The sequence below is a fragment of the Salvelinus namaycush genome, chromosome 6 (genome assembly GCF_016432855.1).
Source record: "Salvelinus namaycush isolate Seneca chromosome 6, SaNama_1.0, whole genome shotgun sequence".
In the NCBI taxonomy this organism is placed as follows: Eukaryota; Metazoa; Chordata; class Actinopteri; order Salmoniformes; family Salmonidae; genus Salvelinus; species Salvelinus namaycush.
Window position 1 is genome coordinate 21,066,064 of NC_052312.1, and position 21,194 is coordinate 21,087,257.

General features: G+C 42.1%; 2 protein-coding genes across 5 annotated transcripts; one reads left to right on the forward strand and one right to left on the reverse strand.

The window, feature by feature from the left end:
• Positions 1–3,080: 3,080 nt before the first annotated feature.
• Positions 3,081–11,760, reverse strand: LOC120049765 (leukotriene B4 receptor 1-like). Of its 4 annotated transcripts, none has more exons than XM_038996163.1 (5): positions 11,494–11,759; positions 9,621–9,685; positions 5,168–5,733; positions 4,441–4,711; positions 3,081–4,313 (listed from the first exon to the last, which is right to left on the reverse strand). In XM_038996163.1, exons 3-5 carry the CDS (start codon positions 5,671–5,673, stop codon positions 3,930–3,932), a joined length of 1,161 nt encoding a protein of 386 aa, XP_038852091.1. In that variant the 5' UTR covers positions 5,674–5,733; positions 9,621–9,685; positions 11,494–11,759; the 3' UTR covers positions 3,081–3,929. The 4 variants fall into 4 exon arrangements, with proteins under 4 accessions (XP_038852091.1, XP_038852092.1, XP_038852094.1 ...); XM_038996164.1 differs by lacking the exon at positions 11,494–11,759 and adding an exon at positions 10,250–10,294; XM_038996166.1 differs by lacking the exon at positions 9,621–9,685 and having other exon boundaries at positions 5,168–5,730; positions 11,494–11,760.
• Positions 11,761–15,455: 3,695 nt separating this feature from the next.
• On the forward strand, positions 15,456–18,673 carry LOC120049274 (leukotriene B4 receptor 1-like). Its single transcript, XM_038995522.1, has 3 exons — positions 15,456–16,117; positions 16,478–16,687; positions 18,008–18,673. Exons 1-3 carry the CDS (start codon positions 15,458–15,460, stop codon positions 18,437–18,439), a joined length of 1,302 nt encoding a protein of 433 aa, XP_038851450.1. The 5' UTR covers positions 15,456–15,457; the 3' UTR covers positions 18,440–18,673.
• Positions 18,674–21,194: the final 2,521 nt, after the last annotated feature.

Below are 21,194 nucleotides of genomic sequence, written 5' to 3' on the forward strand. Positions count from 1 at the left end.
TCTGACCCACTGGGAATGTGATGAAAGAAATAAAAGCTGAAATAAATCATTCTGTCTACTATTATTCTGACGTTTCACATTCTTAAAATAAAGTGGTGATCCTAACTGACCTAAGACCTAAAACCGGGAAGTTTTACTAGGATTAAATGTCAGGAATTGTGAAAAACTGAGTTTAAATGTATTTGGCTAAGGTGTATGTAAACTTCCGACTTCAACTGTACATTTCTAAGTGAAAAATCTGAGTCTCAGCATTTCATGCAATGATGTTTCATCTTGCATGCGCACCATCTCGTGTCAGTTAGATTTTTGAATCGGAATTGACACCATAGACAGCGTGTATGGCATTGTGTGGGCGAGAGGTTTGCTCTTGTCAACATTGTGAACAGAGTGCCCCATGGTGGCGGTGCGGTGAAGTTGTGGTATGGGCAGGCATAAGCTACGGACAACAAACACAATTGCATTTTATCAAATGACAATTTGAATGCACAGAGGTACCATGACGAGATCCTGAGGCCCACTGTCGTGCAATTCATCCGCCGCCATCACCTCATTTTTCATAATAATAATGCACGGCCCCATGACGCAAGGATCTGTACACAATTCCTGGAAGCTGAAAATATCTTAGTTCTTCCATCGCCAGTCTGTTGTCCCCATATGCTTCAAGATGGCTACCATTGTTCCTGTACCCAAGAAGGCAAAGATAACTGAACTAAATGACTACCGACCCGTAGCACCCACTTCTGTCATCATGAAGTGCTTTGAGAGGTTAGTCAGGGATCATATCACCGCCACCTTACCAGCCACCCAGACCCACTTCATTTTGCAAACCGCTCCAACAGGTCCACAGATGACACAGTCGCCATTGCACTGCACACTGCCCTATGCCATCTGTACAAAAATAATACCTATGTAAGAATGCTGTTCATTGACTACAGCTCAGCATTCAACACCATAGTACCCTCCAAGCTCATTATCAAGCTGGAGGCCCTGTGTCTCAACCCCTCCCTGTGCAACCTGGTTCTGGACTTTCTGACGGACCGCCCCCAGGTGGTGAAGGTAGGAAACAACATCTCCACTTCGCTGACCCTCAACACTGGGGCCCCACCGGGGTGTGTGCTCAGCCCTCTCCTGTACTCCCTGTTCACCCACGACTGCGTGGCCATACACGCCTCCAACTCAATCATCAAGTTTGCCGACGACACTACAGTAGTGGGCTTGATCACCAACAACGACGAGACAGCCTACAGGGAAGAGGTGAGGGCACTCAGAGTGTGGTGTCATGAAAACAACCTCTCACTCAACGTCAACAAAACAAAGGAGATGATCGTTGACTTCAGGAAACAGCAGAGGGAGCACCCCCCTATCCACATATTAGGGACAGCAGTGGAGAAGGGGGAACGTTTTAAGTTCCTGGGTGTACACATCACAGACAAGCTGAAATGGTCCACCCACACAGACAGTGTGGTGAAGAAGGCGCAACAGCGCCTCTTCAACCTCAGGAGGCTGAAGAAATTTGGCTTATCACCCAAAACCCTGACAAACTTTTACAGATGCACAATCAAGAGCATCGTGTCAGGCTGTATCACAGCCTGGTACGGCAACTGCACCGCCCTCAACCGCAAGGCTCTCCAGAGGGTGGTACACAACGCATCACCGGGGGCAAACTACCTGCCCTCCATGACACCTACAGCACCCAATATCACAGGAAGGCCAAAAAGATCATCAAGGACAACAACCACTCGAGCCACTGCCTGTTCACACAGCTATCATCCAGAAGGCTAGGTCAGTACAGGTGCATCAAAGCTGGGACCGAGAGATTGAGAAACAGCTTCTATCTCAAGGCCATCAGACTGCTAAACAGCAATCACTAACTCAGAGAGGCTGCTGCCTACATTGAGACCCAATCACTGGACACTTTAATAAATGGATCGCTAGTCACTTTAAACAATGCCACTCTAAATAATACCACTTTAATAATGTCTACATATCTTACATTACTCATATCACATGTATATACTGTATTTTATACCACCTACTGCCCCTTGCCTATGCCGCTCGGCCATCGCTCATCTATATATTTATATGTAGATATTCTCATTCACCCCTTTAGATTTGTGTGTATTAGGTAGTTGTTGGGGAATTGTTAGATTACTTGTTAGATATTACTGCACTGTTGGAACTAGAAGCACAAGTATTTCGCTACACTCGCATTAACATCTGCTAACCATGTGTATGTGACCAATAAAATTGGATTTGCATACTTCTCTAAACTTTGACCTACCAGCACCATCACCCACTATCCCCAAGGCATCTCAACTTACCCTGTCCCAATGCTCAACTTACCCCGTACCCAGTGTAAGTTGTGCCAAGAGACAACCTTTTTTTTTTTGGAAAGGCTATGTTTTCAAAAATGTTATGTTTACATGAATTCTGATTATTTCCAAGGATACAAAACATCCTGAAATATATGTAGATATCTTTGTTAGGAATAATATAGTATTTCCCTTGATGTAGTGATGCTGAATGTAAAGACTTGCTCAACTTACCCCACTCTCCCTTACTATTGACACCTAAAGTACAAAGTTATCTAATGCATTCTGTTATTGCTTGTTACAGTATGCTATGTTTGTTGAAGTTAGTCACTGTATGTGATGTTTTAGAATCTGTGTGTTGAAAGCATTTGAATAATGGTGCATCAATAGCTGGCAACTGTTCCACACGGCTTCGCCTGCTCAGATATTTTGTAATAATTAACTATGATTATAATAATGAGATCATCGTGCAAATTCGAGTTTCCAAACACAGCTCAAGTCATTGGGATAAGTTGAGCCATTGTTTACATTCAGTTTCACCCCGTCAAGGTAAATATAGTATTCTTTCTAGCAAAGTTATCACTATATTCTTCAGGATGTTGTATATCCTTGGAAATAATCATAATCCATGTAAATATTACAGTTTTGGAAAACATAGCTTGTATAAAAAATTAAAAATAAACTGGGTATGTATGGTGTAAGTTGAGCCGCAGGAAAGTGGTAAGTAAAGCTGCCAAAAAAATTCTGTACTGAATAAAATATTACCACTACCTTTTTAAAACCAAGTCTATCTTTATTTCCCAAACACGTATCAACAGAATTACAATCACTTTTTTCTCTTTAAATAATTTAAGCATATTTTAACACAGGCTAAATGCCTAACAAACACTTCTGTACTTTTTTAAAACACGTTTAACATAGGCAAGGCCCTGTTGTTACCTCATATCCCAGTGATAATGCCTTGCATTACGCATGACAAGAAAACACTTCAATTTGCTCAACTAGCCATTGGCTCAACTTACCCCAAAACAAACATTGACTATATTAGCCCACACAACTACAAGGATGCACTTTCATGCTAGGTTTAGGACCTCATGTTGAAGCTTATCGAGACCAAAACTGATGTATAGAACAATCTGAAAATGATCTACTTTGGTTTAGATACAAGCATCATATAAACTCTAACACGATAAATTCATTTGACTTGGTGAAAATCCATTTTTTGGACCTAACTTGCTTTTTGCTTTTTTTGCCCATGTGGTTTCTTCCTTCACGTACACCATAAAATATTGGGTCAAATTATTAATTTTGTGTATGGTTTCCGAGAAACAAGGGTGGCTCAACTTACACCTTTGGCTCAAATTACCACACTCTCCCCTCTACCTTGCGTGTAAGTGTCTCGAACAATTCCTTCCCTTCTTCCTTGAAGAAATCGCTATACTGACTCGATTTGTCAACAGGTTAAAACATTAAGTGTATTTTATAATATTTTTATCCAGAAATTGCATGGAGGCAACCACAAACGCGAGCTATAAAGCACAAATTGTATCAAAGATCTGTGAAATACATTAAATACGGTTAACCTATGACTAGTACAGTAGGCCACAAAAAGTAACACTACTCCAACGGATCATTGGATGTCAAAGTCTTGAGCTCCGGCTTGGACTTAACCTTGACCTCGACTTCCTGCAGCTCCGTCACACTATTCCCATCCCCCTCCTTCCCCTTCCCCGACCGCCCCAGCTTGAGTGGGGCTGAAGAACCACTCCGGCTGGACTTTGTGCAGCGGGTAAAGGAGGCAGAGGTCCCTCCCTCAATGTTGGTGCCCTCGAAGAGCTTGGCCATGAAGCTGAGACCGGCCTGGCGGATGTGGGAGCTGCCAGCGAATACGTACAGTACAGGGTTCACGCTGCTGCTCAGGAAAGCGAGCGCTGTGACGTTGGGACGGGCCACCGCGGCTGCTTTAAACAGAGTGTCGTTACCACCAAGTAGACCAATCACCTGAGAGAGAGGCAGATACAAGAGAGACAGATAGGGCTTATACCTGTTATTATACCTGTATGACACACAACAAATGAACTGCTTCATAATGTGCAGTAACTTGAAATACATTGGCAAACTCTCATACCTGTAAGATGTTGACCACGTGGTAGGGCAGCCAGAAGAGAGCGAAGGTGCCGATGATGAGGAGGATGAGACGGTTTCCCCGTCCCTTGTGCTGGAACATGGCCCTGCGTAGTCCACAGATGACAGAGGTGTAGCAGACGGTGATGAAAGTGAAGGGGAGGAAGAAGCCCAGGACGGTCTCAAACAGGTACTGGAACACCTGGTGACCCACACTTTTCCAGTGGTACGACATGCAGACGGTCACAGAGCTGTTCAAGTGCAGCTTCAGGTTACTAGGTATAGATAGATAGAGAGAGAGAGAGAGAGAGAGAGAGAGAGAGAGAGAGAGAGAGAAAGAGAGAGAGAGAGACATTTTATAACATGAAGGAGACATGATGGGTCTCATGGATGTTCCCCAGGACCACAGTGTGTGACTTGAGGAATGCATAAGGACAAAAGAGAGAGAGAGAGTTTGTTTGATTGAGACAATGGGAGTGTTCCAGGTTGTCTTTATTGCAGCCATACTTCGCAGGTTATTAGAGAAGTGTTTAAGAGCTCGGGAACTACAGAAATAAACAGCCTGTAATGCAAACAAAAATCTTCAGATCAGTATTGAAGAATGATAAGCCTTTTTGTTCGTGTAAGTGTATTTTAATATTTCCTCTCTCTCATGCCTCTCGCACACACACAACCCATACACACAACCCATACACACAACCCATACACACAACCCATACAAACAGCCCCACCTGCGATAGAAGGCCATGGGCAGTGCAAAGACGAAAGCCAGCACCCAGATCCCCAGTAGAACGGCCATCAGAGTTTTCTTTGTCCTCATCCTCTGGGCCAGGAAGGGCCTTGCGACGGCCAGCCAGCGATCCAAGCTCATCAGGCTGATCAGGTAGATGGACACGTTCATGTTGACACAGCACAGGTAGTGTACCAATTTACAGGCCACCGCCCCAAACTCCCAGCCTCGCCCGCCTGCCAGGAAGCGCAGGAAAAGCGGGGAGCTTAGCAACACCAACGCGTCGGCCACGGCGAGGTTTAAGACGAGCAGGCAGGTAACTGAACGATGCCTCACACGGCACAGCACCGACCACACAACAAACAGGTTACCGGGGAAACCGAAGACGAATGCTAGGACCAGGATGGAGATGCCGATCTGGTTTGATAGGTGAGAAAGGAGAGGAGGTGAGAGGAGAGGTGGAGGGGAGCTTGGGGGGCCAGCGGAGATGGAGAGGTCTGACGCCATTTTGGGAGGGAGTTGAAGAATCTGTGGTTTGTAGATCTTCGGGATTAGCAGTCCTCACTACTGTTGAATAGAATGACCAGAGAAATAAGAATTAGAACACATGGTATGAAATATAGATCTATGAATAGAAGAGAGAGAGACACAGAATGAGAGGACAACAATGGATATTACACAATTCCCAAAGAGAGTATCAATCAAATGTATCCATAAAACACTTTTTCATCAACATACAGTTGTCACAAAGTGCTTTATGGTTACCCAGCCTAGACCACAAAGAGCAAACAGAAGCTCTGCTTTTGTGTTCTGGCATAGATCAGTAAATGCATTTGCAGAAGTTGTACAAATGGGGAAAACATTTTGTAGCCTAGGGTTTGTGAAAAATGTGGCCTTTATAAACGCATTTCATGCAATTCTACATAATTTTAAATCAAAATGACAGGCTACTTTGACACTAACAAACTAAGAATCTGAGATCAATAAAAACAAACTTGTCTTCAATACATCAATAGCCTAGACCTAGGTGTGTGGAGACACATATTGTACAATACCAGGAGGAAATTACAGTCCTAAAAAAGCTTTCCAGTTTCACTCACTCACTGGCGATGTGCTCGTGGTAAAATGTATCTCTTGTTTTACTTGGTAAACAATGCTGTTTGCTCAATAGGTCTATTTGGAAGTTGAAAACTTGGTAGCCTACAGACAGAATAGTCTTCTCTTTTCAACAGAATCCATTTGCTTTCCAACCTGTATTTTTGCCGCGATTGTATCTGAAATATCAGTAAAGGCCTGTTTCGGCTGCATGACTGACAGATTTTCCGCGCATTCCCAACTGTAAGCTGTTTTGGCTGCATGACTGACAGATTTGCCGTGCAATCCCGACTGTAGGCATGCCTGGTGATTGCCCAGCTAGCAATGAGGTATCGGCCCAATTGATTGTATCAGCCCAGGAATCAGGTGTCAGACTCTGCCCGGAATCAAAATTAATGACTGCCCAGAATCCAGATTCTGGTAAGATGACGGCAAAGTCGGCTGAATTCCGGTAGACGGAAACGGCCCGATGTACTTGGGCCGTTTCCGTCTACCGGAATTCAGCCGACTTTGCCGTCATCTTACCAGAATCCCCCCAGAAGCAGCCCGATGCAAATTTAAATAAATGTATACAAAATTACCCGATTTAGTCATTTTAAATATTACCATTATACATTTTCTACATACAAAACATCTTGTGTAGGAGGAAACACCATACACCTGGTGACCGTGTCAGCGTGCATGCGCCTGGCCCGCCATAGGAGTCGCTACAGCGCGATGGGACAAAGACATCCCGGCCGGCCGGCCAAACCCTCCCCTAACTCGGACGACGCTGGGCCAAATGTGTGTCGCCTCATGGGTCTCCCGGGCACGGCCGGCACGGGTCTCGACCCAGCATCTGTAATGCTTATCAATTGCCCTGCACAAAGTATCAAAATACTACACAGGACTCTTAAAGAATTTTATTTAAATGTTAATTCTATTTTTTTTCTCACAGAAACAATGACAAAATATAGAAAAATAAATTATGAAATGTTAATTATATAAAGCAGCCCGTGTAATCATCTGCCAGAGAGTAGCCCCAATCATCCCGAGCCCCAAGTAATACATTTGGGCCAGATAACTCACACGGGAATCGGGCCAAGCCCCAAGTAATACATTTGGGCCAGATACCTCACACCGGAATCGGCCCGAGCTCAATCCCCGCATCCTAGCCATAAGTAATACTGCCGAAGGCGGCCCAGACTCGGGCCACGTGACGTCGGCCAATTCTGACTCTCAGCAGAGTGCCCCAGCTCTCAGCCGGAAGGAGTCAACTTGAATTAGCCAAATTTTTACATTGCAAACAGTGGAAATCAGGGCTGCAACTTTTGTTTTATAAGTGGGGGGGACATAATAATGCAAAAAATATATATACCTTTTTTTAGGGGGAAGATCAGCTTTAATATTGCAGATAGATTGTGGCTTCCATCAATGTAATTGTCTGCATCATTTCCAATCCCCCATATATTTTTGGGGTAAATATATACAGTACCAGTAACTGTCCAAACTTTTATATATTTTCCTTTATTATTTTTCTCTAACTCTACCATCCCTCCCCTACCTGGAGTAAACTAATGGACAACAACACTTAGGCTTCTACTTCCAGCCTATACATACTATATACATTTTACGGACACAGTATATTTTTCGGTAGTTATCTTCTGTTTGTTTTTAGTCCCATCCTTCAGCTCCACTCAACCCTTCTCATCTATCTGTGAACACCATCCAGTTTTTCAATTTCTATTTGCCATATATTTTTTAAACTGTGCTGTGATGTTTTACAAAAGTTCTGAACCTTTCTATTCTCATAGACTCAACATATTGTAAATAAAATAAAACGTTTTTTGCTCAGAGTATTATTATATTATTGATCAATTGACTATGACTTTTTAAATCACCCAGCAGTGCTATTTTCAGAGGGGGACATAACTTGGCAGAAGTCTGGGGGCCCTCCCATTTTTGGGGGCATCTAAAGCACATTTCCTGCATTTCTACACAATCTATGGCCCTTCTAGCCATCTCTATGTAGAACAAAAAGTAAGCAAAAATTCCCACAGTCATCAAGCTAGGTAAGTGATTGACTGAACTAGATCCATGATAATTCAATAATCAGTATTGTGTTGCACCTTTAACCAATAGCCTAACAAATGAACAACTCTTACAAATAAAGTACAAAGACAACTTTTGATTGTCTTTAAGACATCCTCTATAACAAATTTCAGCCAGACCGCCCAGCCAACCCGAGCCGCTTACACGCACAACACCACCAGTCTAGTCAATAACTCAGTTCTCTCCCCAACACAACTTCCTTCTCATCTTTTTTTTTTATATCTCAAGGGAAAGGTTTGGAAAACAAAAGCAGAATGAAAACACACATACACCTACAGATTAAGACACAGAAACAGTGTACCCTCCATATAATTCATATCATAGGCCTAATAGTACTGTAGAGCTCTTTTCACTTGTACACAATAGCTGGGTCACCCCATCCTGCCCCTAAGGGTCCACCACCCTGCAGCGCCCCAACCCAACACACCCCAATCAGCTTTAGGATCTTAGTGAAACATTCATTATTGTTTTCAGAGGTGTGTTAGGCCAAGGGCCGAGTGACAACAGTAGAGCAGACCCCCAAGGCCAGGACTGAGCAGCCCAGCAGCTAGGGATTGCCTAAATCTCCTCTGACGTGGACATGTTTTCAATAGGGACTCCTTTTGTCGTACAGTATTCCATATAAGGCATCCAAACCTTATGAAAGTTGCACAGTATACCCTTAATCTTAAAACAAATCTAGTGATACTGTACATAACTTGACATTTGTTCCATACATTGTGGAAGGATAACCAACCTTCCAATTAATGGCAATGCATTTATTAGCCGCTATAAATGCTTGGCTACACAGTATCTCCAGTATTAACATTTCCAAGCAAACAAAAACAGGGAGAATCTGTAGACTTGCTGAGATTAAAGAACATACTATTTGCCAGATTTCAGCCAGCCTTCACAACACCATAACATATGCAAATATGTCTCCTTTTATGTTTTACACCTCCAGCAGAATAATACAATTTCTGAGTGCATGACAGTCAGTTTCACTGGCATATAGTACGTTCTATGGATGGTCTTAAACTGCAGTAATTTATGTGTGAGATTATATGAACATGACCGGGCATTCTAACAGATCTGTATTCTCTCATCATTACCAGAAGCGTCTCCCAGGTCTTCCTTGCATTTTTGTGTTGTGTCATCGGGAAAAGCCTCTATCAACCCTTGATACAGTTTGGAAATCAACTTTGGGTGTTTGTCAGACTGCCTTAAAATATCATCTGGCTTGTCCAGTGTTTACTGGACAGAGAGAAGAAAGTGTTGTATCTCCTCACCTCTGTCACAGACTGGTCTCCCCTAGCTTCCTGGCTGCTGAGACCCCTGTCACCATCTGATCCTCCTAAAATGAGGCATGACAAAGAATTACCTTGGTGTACATTTATACATTATATTATCCAAAAATTTAATGAATGGTTCAATAATTGAAATGACCATTATTCCCAGATCCCAGACGGTAGCTTTAAACGTAATCTGCTGTCCTGTAGCTACTGTAGGTCTACCCATCAATTCAAGATGGAACTTTGCATCATTCACTGAATATACTGCAAAATTCCCTTGAGCTCCGTAGACTGGTCTTCCCTGGCTGTCTTACACTACTGGGACCCCTGTCACAATCTGATCCCTTTAAGACATGATGAGCATAGTGTTGTGTACTGACTACACTAGAGGGCTGCATTTCCGTGGCATGCCTGCAGGTCCCGATCTTTCATGCTGCAGGCGGGAGCGGGCGGTCAGACAACTACTTTGGTGATTAAAATATTTTTGTTGTCCCACAGATTATTTTGAAACGGTCCTCTTTCTGCTTTGTATACGTTAGCCTACCTACTGTACGAGTTAGCCTAAAAACACATTTTTTGCATTATTCATACATTCAGAATCCGGTGCTTCACCTTCAGTAGCCTACCTCTCCTAGTTGGGCATGAGAGTTCAAGTACGCCTATGTGTAGTCTCGTTGAAATAGTAGGCTGCCTGCATGGGTGGAGAATCACGTGTCAGTTAACTTGAATATGAAATTAACTTAAATACGATGAGACTGTAGTTTACTACAGTGTCTGCAAATAAATATTGATAATGAAAAGAAGTGGAGGGCACTCAACCAACGTGAGTAGAAGTGCAATCAACAAATTTAATCATGATTGAAAAGGCACAACAGGCACATAGGTTAGTCTACTATGGTGAGCGAGCATTGTGCCTTTTCATTTTCAATAAGTATGGATCACCCATTAATTTGTCTCTGCCTGCAAATCGTCCTCCTAAAAAGGTAGGCATTAACCTATAGTACTATGCAAAACGTAGGAAGTGTAGCTTATTCATTCACCTCAGTCGAGAGGGGATGAAACATTAACTAACGTTAATTGTCAGTTACAATACTAGCTCAGCACTGCGAATAAACACTAGTTTAGTTTTTTCTGTTGAGTTAATAAGCAGTTACCTTGCCAGCGTAAGGCATATCAGTCAACTAAAGAGTAGCCAGTTTCTGTTCCTTTTACAACTCGGTGAAAGAGCGCAACGCGTACACTGAACTATACCCAACTCTCCTGTGCTGGTCCAGCCAGCCTTCCAGAAGCTTTGCCTTCACACAGCCTGGCAGCCCACTCTGTGGTGTCCACGTGGTCTTAAATCCAGTCGGATAAACACTCCAAACAGCCTACCCGGCCGCTCGGGGGCATCCGCATGGTCCTAAAGCACACCGTTGCCTTGTTTTATATCACATTCCAATGATAAAACTGTCACTTGTCCCCCATGAAAGTTGCACCCCTGGTGGAAATGATTTTTCATGCCATGAGAGTTAAGGATCCTGGCAAATAGGTTCCGGAATGAAACAGTCCCAAATTTAGAGGTTCCGGATCCTGTTCCGGCAAGATCTGGTTCCAAATAAGCACTGGACAAAGGCCAGAGGGACTTGTTTACAGCTAGGTCCCTGTGGCTGTATTTCCATTCAGCATTGATAGGCATGCAAAGATCATGTACTTATCTTCAACACATCATCACATACAGCCATACACGCACATGGACATAACATCGTCACAAACAAGGGAAAATAAAACACACCTCCCCTCCGAAACGTTTCATTCTGGACACTATACACAATGTTTGTATCAACAAATATAAAAAATGTATATTGGCTTTACACTTCACAACGCTGACCTTTATGAGCTGGTTCACTTGTGGAGTTATCTTCGTTTTACCATTGATCTTCTCAGAGCAAATCCACAGGAAGTGCATTTGTTGGCTATTTTGTAAATGTTTTATCTGTCCGTCTATCTGACTGCCCGTCCGTCCATTTGCCTCCACGTCTCAGTCTTCCTTCTCTCCTCACTCTTGTACTCCTTCTGCCATTATTGCATCATGTTCTTGCACGCAAGAGAGGGGAAGCACTGGGGATATGATATCGCCACAAATAAGGAAGGAAGTCTGCGCTCACCCCATTTGAGCATGTTCAAATGCGATGATATCCTTCTGTTCCAACCTGGTCATTTATGTTGACACATCCTATTGCATTAAGCATATGCAATAACGTAACGTGTCATATATACGTCATACTGTTAAATATCCATCCGTCATTGTAGTCTGTTGTCTGCCTTACTGACCTGCTTGCTCTCTTCATTTCCCTGTCACCATCCCACCGGGCACACAATGGGTGAATCAACATTTGTTCCATGTGATTTCAATTAAATTACATTGAACCAACATGAAATAGACGTTGAATTGATGTCTGTGGGATATTTCAAGTTGGTGGGAATTTAGAAGAATGTGGGGTTCCCTGTGTGGTGGGAGAGGGGGACCTGCTTTGATACTGCTATGCAATGAGATGTTTTACTTTGTTGGCATTTGGAATTTTGCTACAGTTGAAGTCAGAAGTTTACATACACTTAGGTTGGAGTCATTAAAACTCGTTTTACAACCACTCCACAAATTTCTTGTTAACAAACTATAATTTTGGCAAGTCGCTTAGGACATCTAATTTGTACATGACAAGTAATTTTTCCAACAATTGTTTTACAGACAGATTATTTCACTTATAATTCACTGTATCACAATTCCAGTGGGCCAGAGGTTTACATACACTAAGTTGACTGTGCCTTTAAACAGCTTGGAAAATTCCAGAAAATGTCATGGCTTTAGAAGCTGATAGGTTAGTTGACATAATTTGAGTCAATTGGAGGTGTACCTGTGGATGCATTTCAAGGCCTACCTTCAAACGCAGTGCCTCTTTGCTTAACATCATGGGAAAATCAAAAGAAATCACCCAAGACCTCATAAAAAATTGTAGACCTCCACAAGTCTGGTTCATCCTTGGAAGCAACTTCCAAACGCCTGAAGGTACCACATTGATCTGTACAAACAATAGTACGCAAGTATAAACACCATGGGACCATGCAGCCATCATACCACTCAGGAAGGAGACGCGTTCTGTCTCCTAGAGATGAACATACCTTGGTGCGAAAAGTGCAAATCAATCCCAGAACAACAGCAAAGGACCTTGTGAAGACGCCCGAGGAAACAGGAAAAAAAGTATTTATATCCACAGTAAAACAAGTCCTATATCGACATAACCTGAAAGGCCGCTCAGCAAGGAAGAAGCCACTGCTCCAAAACTGCCATAAAAAAAGACAGACTACGGTTTGCAACTGCACATGGGGACAAAGATCGTACTTTTTGGAAAATGTCCTCTGGTCTGATGAAACAAAAATAGAACTGTTTGGCCATAATGACTATCGTTATGTTAGGAGGAAAAAAGGGGGGCTTGCGAGCCAAAGAACACAATCCCAACCGTGAAGCACTGGGGTGGCAGCATCATGTTGTGGGGGTGCTTTGCTGCAGGAGGGACTGGTGCACTTCACAAAATAGATGGCATCATGAGGATGGAAAATGATGTGGATATATTGAAGCAACATCTCAAGACATCAGTCAGGAAGTTAAAGCTTGGTCGCAAATGGGTCTTCCAACTGGACAATGACCCCAAGCACACTTCCAAAGTTGTTGCAAAATGGCTTAAGGACAACAAAGTCAAGGTATTGGAGTGGCCATCACAAAGCCCTGACCTCAATCCCATAGAAAAGTAGTGGGCAGAACTGAAAAAGCGTGTGCGAGCAAGGAGACCTACAAACCTGACTCAGTTACACCAGCTCTGTCAGGAGGAATGGGACAAAATTCACCCAACTTATTGTGGGAAGCTTGTGGAAAGCTACCCGAAACGTTTGACCCAAGTTACACAATTTAAAGGCAATGCTACCAAAAACTAATTGAGTGTATGTAAACTTCTGACCCACTGGGAATGTGATGAAAGAAATAAAAGCTGAAATAAATCATTCTCTCTACTATTATTCTGACATTTCACATTCTTAAAATAAAGTGGTGATCCTAACTGACCTAAGACAGGGAATTTTTACTCGGATTAAATGTCAGGAATTGTGAAAAAATGAGTTGAAATGTATTTGGCTGTGTATGTACATTTCCGACTTCAACTGTATGTATGACAAATAGCTAAATGGTGCCAAAAAATGTTTTTAAAAATCATCTCTCTCCATCATGTAATATTTCTGACAGTCCTCTCCTTTTCCCCCGTGAGCTGATTAATTACACACCACACACACATTCAAGTTTTAGGGAGGAAATAGCATGTTGGGTTGTGATCCGGCAACAGATTATATACGAACAGTTGATGATTGAAGTCTATGTGCTGTCTATTTGGTTGAACTACAACTGAAGTAGAGTCAAATATTTACAGTATGTTGATGCTGTGTGAATTTGTAAATGTAGCCAATATATGAGAACTCTATTTCTCAAATGACGTCCTATCCTCCATAGCACACCACTTGAGGCAGCTGATCATTTAAGATCAAGCCACTGTTTTGCCCAACACCTTCCCCTTTTTCTCTGATCACCATGTATCTGTGACAGCATGCGAGAGAGAGAGAGAGAGAGAGAGAGAGAGAGAGAGAGAGAGAGAGAGAGAGAGAGAGAGAGAGAGAGAGAGAGAGAGAGAGAGAGAGAGAGAGAGGCACAAGAGAGAGTCAGAGTGAGAAGGAGAGAGAGAGACTACAGAGTATTGTGTATATTTATGTTGTGTATATATATATATATATATATATATATATATATATATATATATATATATATATATATAGACATTATCTGGTTGCTGTTTGACTCATCAGATACTTCCATGCATGTGTGTGGCCTGTTAGCTGTTAGTGTGTGTGTGAACCTGTGGAACAGGTTACAATATGACAGGTTACAACATGAGGCCAAATATGCCCAATAAATATTACACACGAATGAGACGCTGAAGAGATAAGAGGTATTTCATTATTTGCAGCATTTTTATGAATTATATCTTGTAAATCTTTTAAAATTGACTTTTAAGTTTTAAGGAATTGAACAGCATGGATTGTGTGTCGCTGATATGTTTCTTTATGCATGTTGATGAATTTTGATGCTATTTTGCATAAAGTGTATGCAAACACACTATCACAGCTTATTGTGAAATAGACACAAATGACTTATTCGAAATTCATGACAGGTACATGAAAAAGTGCACTATTCCATGTGTGTTACATGATTTTCATCACAACACATTTCATGTGTATTACACTATTTTCACAACGCATGAGTACATTACACAAATTCCAATTTGTTAGCTAGGCTGCTAACGTTAGCTAGGCTAGGCTGCTAACGTTAGCTAGGCTGCTAACGTTAGCTAGGCTAGGGGTTAAGGTTAGGGTTAGGGATTAAAGTCAGTGTTAGGTTTTGGGGGTTAAGGTTAGCGTCAGATAACATGATAGCTAAGTAGTTAAATGGTTAAGGTTAGGTTAAAGGGTTAGGGTTAGTGGAAGGGTTTGCAAAGTAGTTACAAAGTTGCTAATTAGCTCAAATGTAATAGTTGTCTAATGTTGAGATACAATCCCGTAACCTTCGGGTTGCTAGACTTTCATGTTATATCCCCACCCATCCTCCCCGACCAACCTCCTTTCCTGTCTGTCTTAAGTAACCTACTGTCTTTATCTGTGATTGAAATTCACTACAAAATGTACTGCTGACAAATACATTTCACAATAATCTGACACAGGGTTGCTAAACAACGAATCAAGCAACTTCCTCTTTCTCGATGAGAAAATCATCTATTTCCTCACCACTTGTTTTACGTCTCTCTCTGTCTGTCTCGCTCTCTGTCTCTGTCTCTCTTTCTCAATTCTGTCGCTCTTTCTCAATTCCGACTCTCAGGATGGAATCCACAGCATGGAATACCACCATTTACTTCTCTACCAACTCATCCGCTCCCAACCCATCCATCCCTTATTCTGTTGGAATCTCCTTTCTCCTGGTTGCTATGGCCATGGGTCTCCCCGGAAACCTCCTAGTGGTTTGGACCATACTATTCTGCCTGAGTCGCCGTTCCATCGCGTCCCTCTTGATCCTCCAGCTATCGGCCGCTGACGCACTCGTGCTGCTCTCCGCACCCTTCTTCATTCACCAGCTCTTCAAGGGCAGAGTCTGGGAGTTTGGAGAGATAATGTGTAAGCTCCTGCATTACGTCTGTGGCATCAACATGTACCTCAGCATCCTATTGATTACCTTGATGGGCGTCGACCGACTCCTTGGCGTGCTACACCCCTTCTGGTCCCAGCGCGTCCGGACGAAGTCGAGGCTCTTTCCTATCATGGGTGTGGTGTGGGCGTTGGCTATGGTGCTGCCCACTCCTCAGCTTGTGTACCGACAGGTCCGAAAGGGGGAGTGTACCACGCATCACCCCGGGCCCGCCCACCAGGTAACTTTACTGACAGAATATTCCTTCATACATCTTGTTATTTTGGTGTTGTACAGTATATTAGTATTGTACACCACATTATTTCATATTGTTTCATCCGTTTTCCATAAAACATATTGTAGATTTTTTAAATTCTATATGTATATTTATTCTAAATAGATGTGGATATAGCTAAAACAATTGATCAATCTGTCAACATTGTTTTTGATACATTTATTTGTAAACAGACCAGAACTGCAATTTAAGTAGATAAAATATGTAATTACACTCTTACTAAAACGTAACCCCATGTGGGCTTGGCATCCTGAAGACATTTTAATAATGAAATCAAATCGTTTCTGGTCCTATCCTCTCTACCAGGTGTTCCACTATTCCCTAGAAACAGTTACTGCGTTCCTGGTCCCCTTCAGCATCATGACGTTCTGCTACTTACGCATCGCTCATACCTTAGCGTCCAGCCGTGTCCACTGGCACCACCGCTCCTACAGGAAGACCAACCGCCTCATCGCACTGATAGTCGTGACTTTCGCCCTCTTGTGGGCTCCGTACCACCTGGTCAACATCCTGCAAGTGGGCATATATATTACAAAGGGTCTTGAATACTTATGTAAATAAAGTATCTGTTTTTTTTACTTGTAATAAATGAGCAAAATTAAAAATTAAAAACCGTTTTCGCTTTGTCATTATGGGTATTGTGTGTAGATTGATGAGGAACATTTTTTATTTAGCACATTTTGAATTCAGGCGGTATAACAACTAAACATGGGATAAGTCAAGGGGTATGGATACTTTTTGAAGGCCCTGTATATACAGTACGTACATACAGTGCCTTCAAAAAGTATCCATACCCCTTGACTTATTCCACGTTTAGTTGTTTTACAGCCTGAATTCAAAATGGATTAAAAAAAGTATAATAATAACCCATCGACGCACAATAACCCATTATGACAAAGTGAAAAAATGCTTTCAGAAATGTTTAGCAACTGTATTGAAAATGAAACACAGAAATATCTACATAAGTATTCACACCGGAGTCAATACTTTGCACAAGCACCTTTGGCAGCAAATTTTTTTTTTTACACTGAAAAACTCCCCGGTCCTTAATTAACATTACAAGCATATCCATAACATGATGCAAAGAGTGGTACTCAGTAATGTGTCGTATTGGATTTGTCCCAAATAGGACACTTTTTTTATTCAGGACAAAAAGCTAATTGCTTTGCCACGTTTTTCACTGTATTACTTTAGTGCCTTGTTGCAAACAGCATATGTTTTGGAATATTTTGTACAGGCTCCTTCTTTTCATTTTGCCAATCAGGTTAGAATTGTTGAGTAACTACAATGTTGTTGATCCATCCTCAGTTTTATCATATCACAGCCATTAAACTCTGTAACTATTTTAAAGTCACCATTGGAGGCCTCCCGAGTGGCACAGCGGTCTAAGGCGTCACTACAGACCCAAGTTCGATCCCGGGCTGTATCACAACCGGCCGTGATCGGGAGTCCCATAGGACGGCGCACAATTGGCCCAGCGTCGTCAGGGTTAGGGGAGGGTAAGGCTGGGGGGGATTTACTTAGCTCATTGCGCTCTAGCGACTCCTTGTGGGGGGCAGGCGCATGCAGGCTGACCTCAGTAGTCAGGTGAACAGTGTTTTCTCTGACACATTGGTGCGTCTGGCTTCCGGTTTAAGCGTGCGGGTGTTAAGAAGCAAGGTTTGGCGGGTCATGTTTCAGAGGAATCATGACTCGACCTTTGCCTCCTGAGCCCGTTGGGGAGTTGCAGCGATGAGACATGATCGAAATTGGGGATAAAAATGGCATTAAAACACAAATCTACTGTTTGTAGACATAGTTCAAGTTCATAATGAAACTTATGATTCCTTGTTTCAGGTGGGGGCCGTTCTCTCCGGGTCTTCCACGGATTTGCTGTTGTTCTGTCTGAGAGCTAGGACAGTGGTCATAGCTGTAGCTTACCTCAGCAGTGCTGTCAACCCTCTGCTCTATGCCATGGCCGGCTCCTGCTCTGGCTCCTCCCTCACAATCTATGGCTCATCCTCCAGGTGTGTGGGGGGCATGGCACAGCTGCTTGAGGGGATGGCCTCCAACATGGACAGGATGGCCTCCAACATGAGAGCAAAGCATGATGGTAGCGGTAGAGAGAAAGAGAAGGAGGACTGGGGAGGTGGGAAACCAGAGGGAGAGGTAGAAGAGATGACAATGGTTCCAGGGAAAAGAGAGGTGGAGAAGGAGGACGAGGAGGCAGAACAAGAAAAAGAGATGACAATAGTTCCAGGGGGAAAAAAGGAGGAGGAGGGAAACTAATTTCCTGAAGGCAAAGAAATGACTGGACTGATTGTGAAGCTCCTGCATGCTATTGCTTGCCAGCCGGTCATGACTCTTCTGATAGCTGTCTTGTTGTGAATGTCGATCTCACCTCTAAGAGTTTCCTAATCAATCAACGGCAGCCATATCTTCTCTGAGAAAAGTGTTTTTAATTTTCTTGCACTGGCACACAAACACAACATGTCTTAATGCTTTTGATCAAATAAATGGGGTAAACAATTATACAAATATTGGTAACACTTTACATTATACAGTGCTCTTTTTACTCTGTAACAATTTGGTATTGTACTGTACTTACAGCAGTAAATCACATGTGCACACACACACACACACACAAAAGCAGAGAAGGTGAGACAGTCAGACAGACAAAGCATACTGTAAAGACAATTGACTAAATTCACTCCACCACCCACTGAGCTTGAATCACCACCTCTAAAAACAGAGATATGGTTCAGTCAGTCGGTAAGTCAGTCATGAACCATTAGGAAACATGACTTGCACATCTAGTGGCCAACCATGCGAACTACAGGAAACTAAAATTCCCTCCAAAACAGCTTCAGCAATAGCATCCAACTCATTCATCTTCCAGTCAATATGGCCCAGTTTCCGACCAGAGTTAAGCGTGTGTAAATGGAACTTTATTCCTTTTTTTAAATGCGTTTTCCTCTCTACGCGTATTCTAACCTTAAGCATGAGAATAGTATGCTATTCATCAACTATTCCTTCAAGGTGGAGACCGAATAAATGAAGGTGAGGCGGAGGAGTGTCTACAGATACTTAGTATTCTGACCTTGACTTAATTCCCTAATAACTCCACCACCTTTACGCGAGGAAACCATGAATAAGGTCTAGCGAACCTACCGGTTCAAAGTGGAAAAAGCATCTACTTAATTTGTTCCAATAGAAATAACACCATTTCTCCATGCGCTGTAATTTACAACTTGATCATATCTATTGATAAGAGCTAGTAAAATGAGTAATCCGTTTTGAGAAGGGGATTGTAAATACCCATAGTAATTGTTTTAGATCATTTCCCCTTATGATTTCCTTATGTGAAACCAGACATATGTAAGCAAACTGAAATGTAGTGTACTGTATTGCACAGTGAAATAGGATATAAATAGACATGCAGTTATTCAGAATTCTCATTGTGTGCTCTCAATTTGCAAAGATGAAAATTGTTGACCAGAGCTATAGGAAAACCCCATTGAATGAAAACTCCAAGAGAAAATCTGTTGCCCAGCTTATGGGAGGGTTTTCAGCAGTTGAATGCAATTTATTCAGAGTGCGAAAGGTAGCCACCTGCAGAGCCCTTTACACAACTAAGTAAGTCTGAATGCCAAATACTGAAAAGTGCATAGGAAAGGCATGCATAGGAAAAGCAGGCATAGGAAAGGCATGCATAGGAAAGGCATAAATTCCTAAGTCTGAATCGGGCCCATAATTAAGCGTGTGTAAATGGAATTGCTTTTTTATGCACTTTTCTCTCTATGCGTATTCTGACCTTGAACTTAAGCATGAGAATAGCATGCTATTCACCTGCTATTAATTTGGGGTGGAGACCGAATAAATAATTTACAACTTGATAAGAGCTATTGGGAAGAGCTAGGTAAATGAGTAATCCCTTTGGATAATGGATAAATGACACTTGTTTTAGATATATTTGATAATTATAATTGCTGGAGGCATATGTGAAACCAGTCAAATGGTAGAAAACTGAAGCATATTAACTTTCCCACAGTGACGTTGATGAAATGCTGTGCCATTAGGCAGAATTTAAATTGTACGGTCTTACCTTGCTGGGATGGGCACTCTCGAATGTCTTGATCATAGACTACCCCGACCTTCTCTGTTTCCTATTTCTATCATGTTAAATATTAGCCACTATCAGCATCAATCGTCAGTAGGCCTAATAACAGCACATAATCAACTGCCAATTTACTGTTAGTTCCCTTCAGTTGGTATAGTCTACATTATCGTTCCATTTAATTACATTATTTCGTTAACCTTCATTTGCTTCCTCTGTAAACGCCATCGCGGGCATGTGGTTGTTGGTGAGGATCATTAGTAACAGTTTATATATATATATTTTTTTTAAAGACATTGCTAATTCAATCGTTATGGAGAGGAGCACAGACCAAACGTAACAGTTTGAACATAACGCATGGTGCAATACTTGGATGTGTCGTCACACAGTTCCATGGTTAGTGCAGGCAATAGATGAGGGTATAGCCTACTATTGCACACTATTCTCCCTATTATAATTCTTTGTTCACTAATCATCCAAAATTACAATGAGTTAAAGATCTGAACGTGGCAGTTTTCTGAATGAATCAAACCCATTTTCTTCCTCCAAACATTTTTCTATGATTCACAAATAATTTCCTAACCCTAAATAATCTAAAAGATCAGAGTATTTTAAAATCTACCACTTGGTGCTGAAACTGAGATGAGTATGCATATATATATTTAGATGGCTTTCTTTAATTGATCCCTAATATTCTGAGCCGATTCTCTCGATATATTGTATTGAGTCTGTTAACAAAATTCAAACTATAAGGTACGCCATATTTAAAGGGATGGCTAAATAAATGTACTGAAAACACTATTGAATGAAAACTCCACGAGAAAATCTGTTGGCCAGTAAGTGAGAGGGTTTTCAGCAGGTGAATGACATTTCTTCAGCGCGCGTAAGGGAACCACTCCTGCAAAGCCCGTTACTCACCTTCATAAG

What these genes read in the sequence shown, in the direction of transcription:
- LOC120049274 (XM_038995522.1), top strand. Translation starts at nt 15,458, where the DNA reads ATGAGAAAATCATCTATTTCCTCACCACTTGTTTTACGTCTCTCTCTG. An exon ending in ACCCCGGGCCCGCCCACCAG is followed by an intron (nt 16,118 to 16,477) that starts GTAACTTTACTG and finishes CCTCTCTACCAG; the next exon opens with GTGTTCCACTATTCCCTAGA. An exon ending in ACCTGGTCAACATCCTGCAA is followed by an intron (nt 16,688 to 18,007) that starts GTGGGCATATAT and finishes TCCTTGTTTCAG; the next exon opens with GTGGGGGCCGTTCTCTCCGG.
- LOC120049765 (XM_038996166.1), bottom strand. Translation starts at nt 5,673, where the DNA reads ATGGCGTCAGACCTCTCCATCTCCGCTGGCCCCCCAAGCTCCCCTCCA. An exon ending in CCCATGGCCTTCTATCGCAG is followed by an intron (nt 4,712 to 5,167) that starts GTGGGGCTGTTT and finishes ATCTATACCTAG; the next exon opens with TAACCTGAAGCTGCACTTGA. An exon ending in ACGTGGTCAACATCTTACAG is followed by an intron (nt 4,314 to 4,440) that starts GTATGAGAGTTT and finishes CCTCTCTCTCAG; the next exon opens with GTGATTGGTCTACTTGGTGG.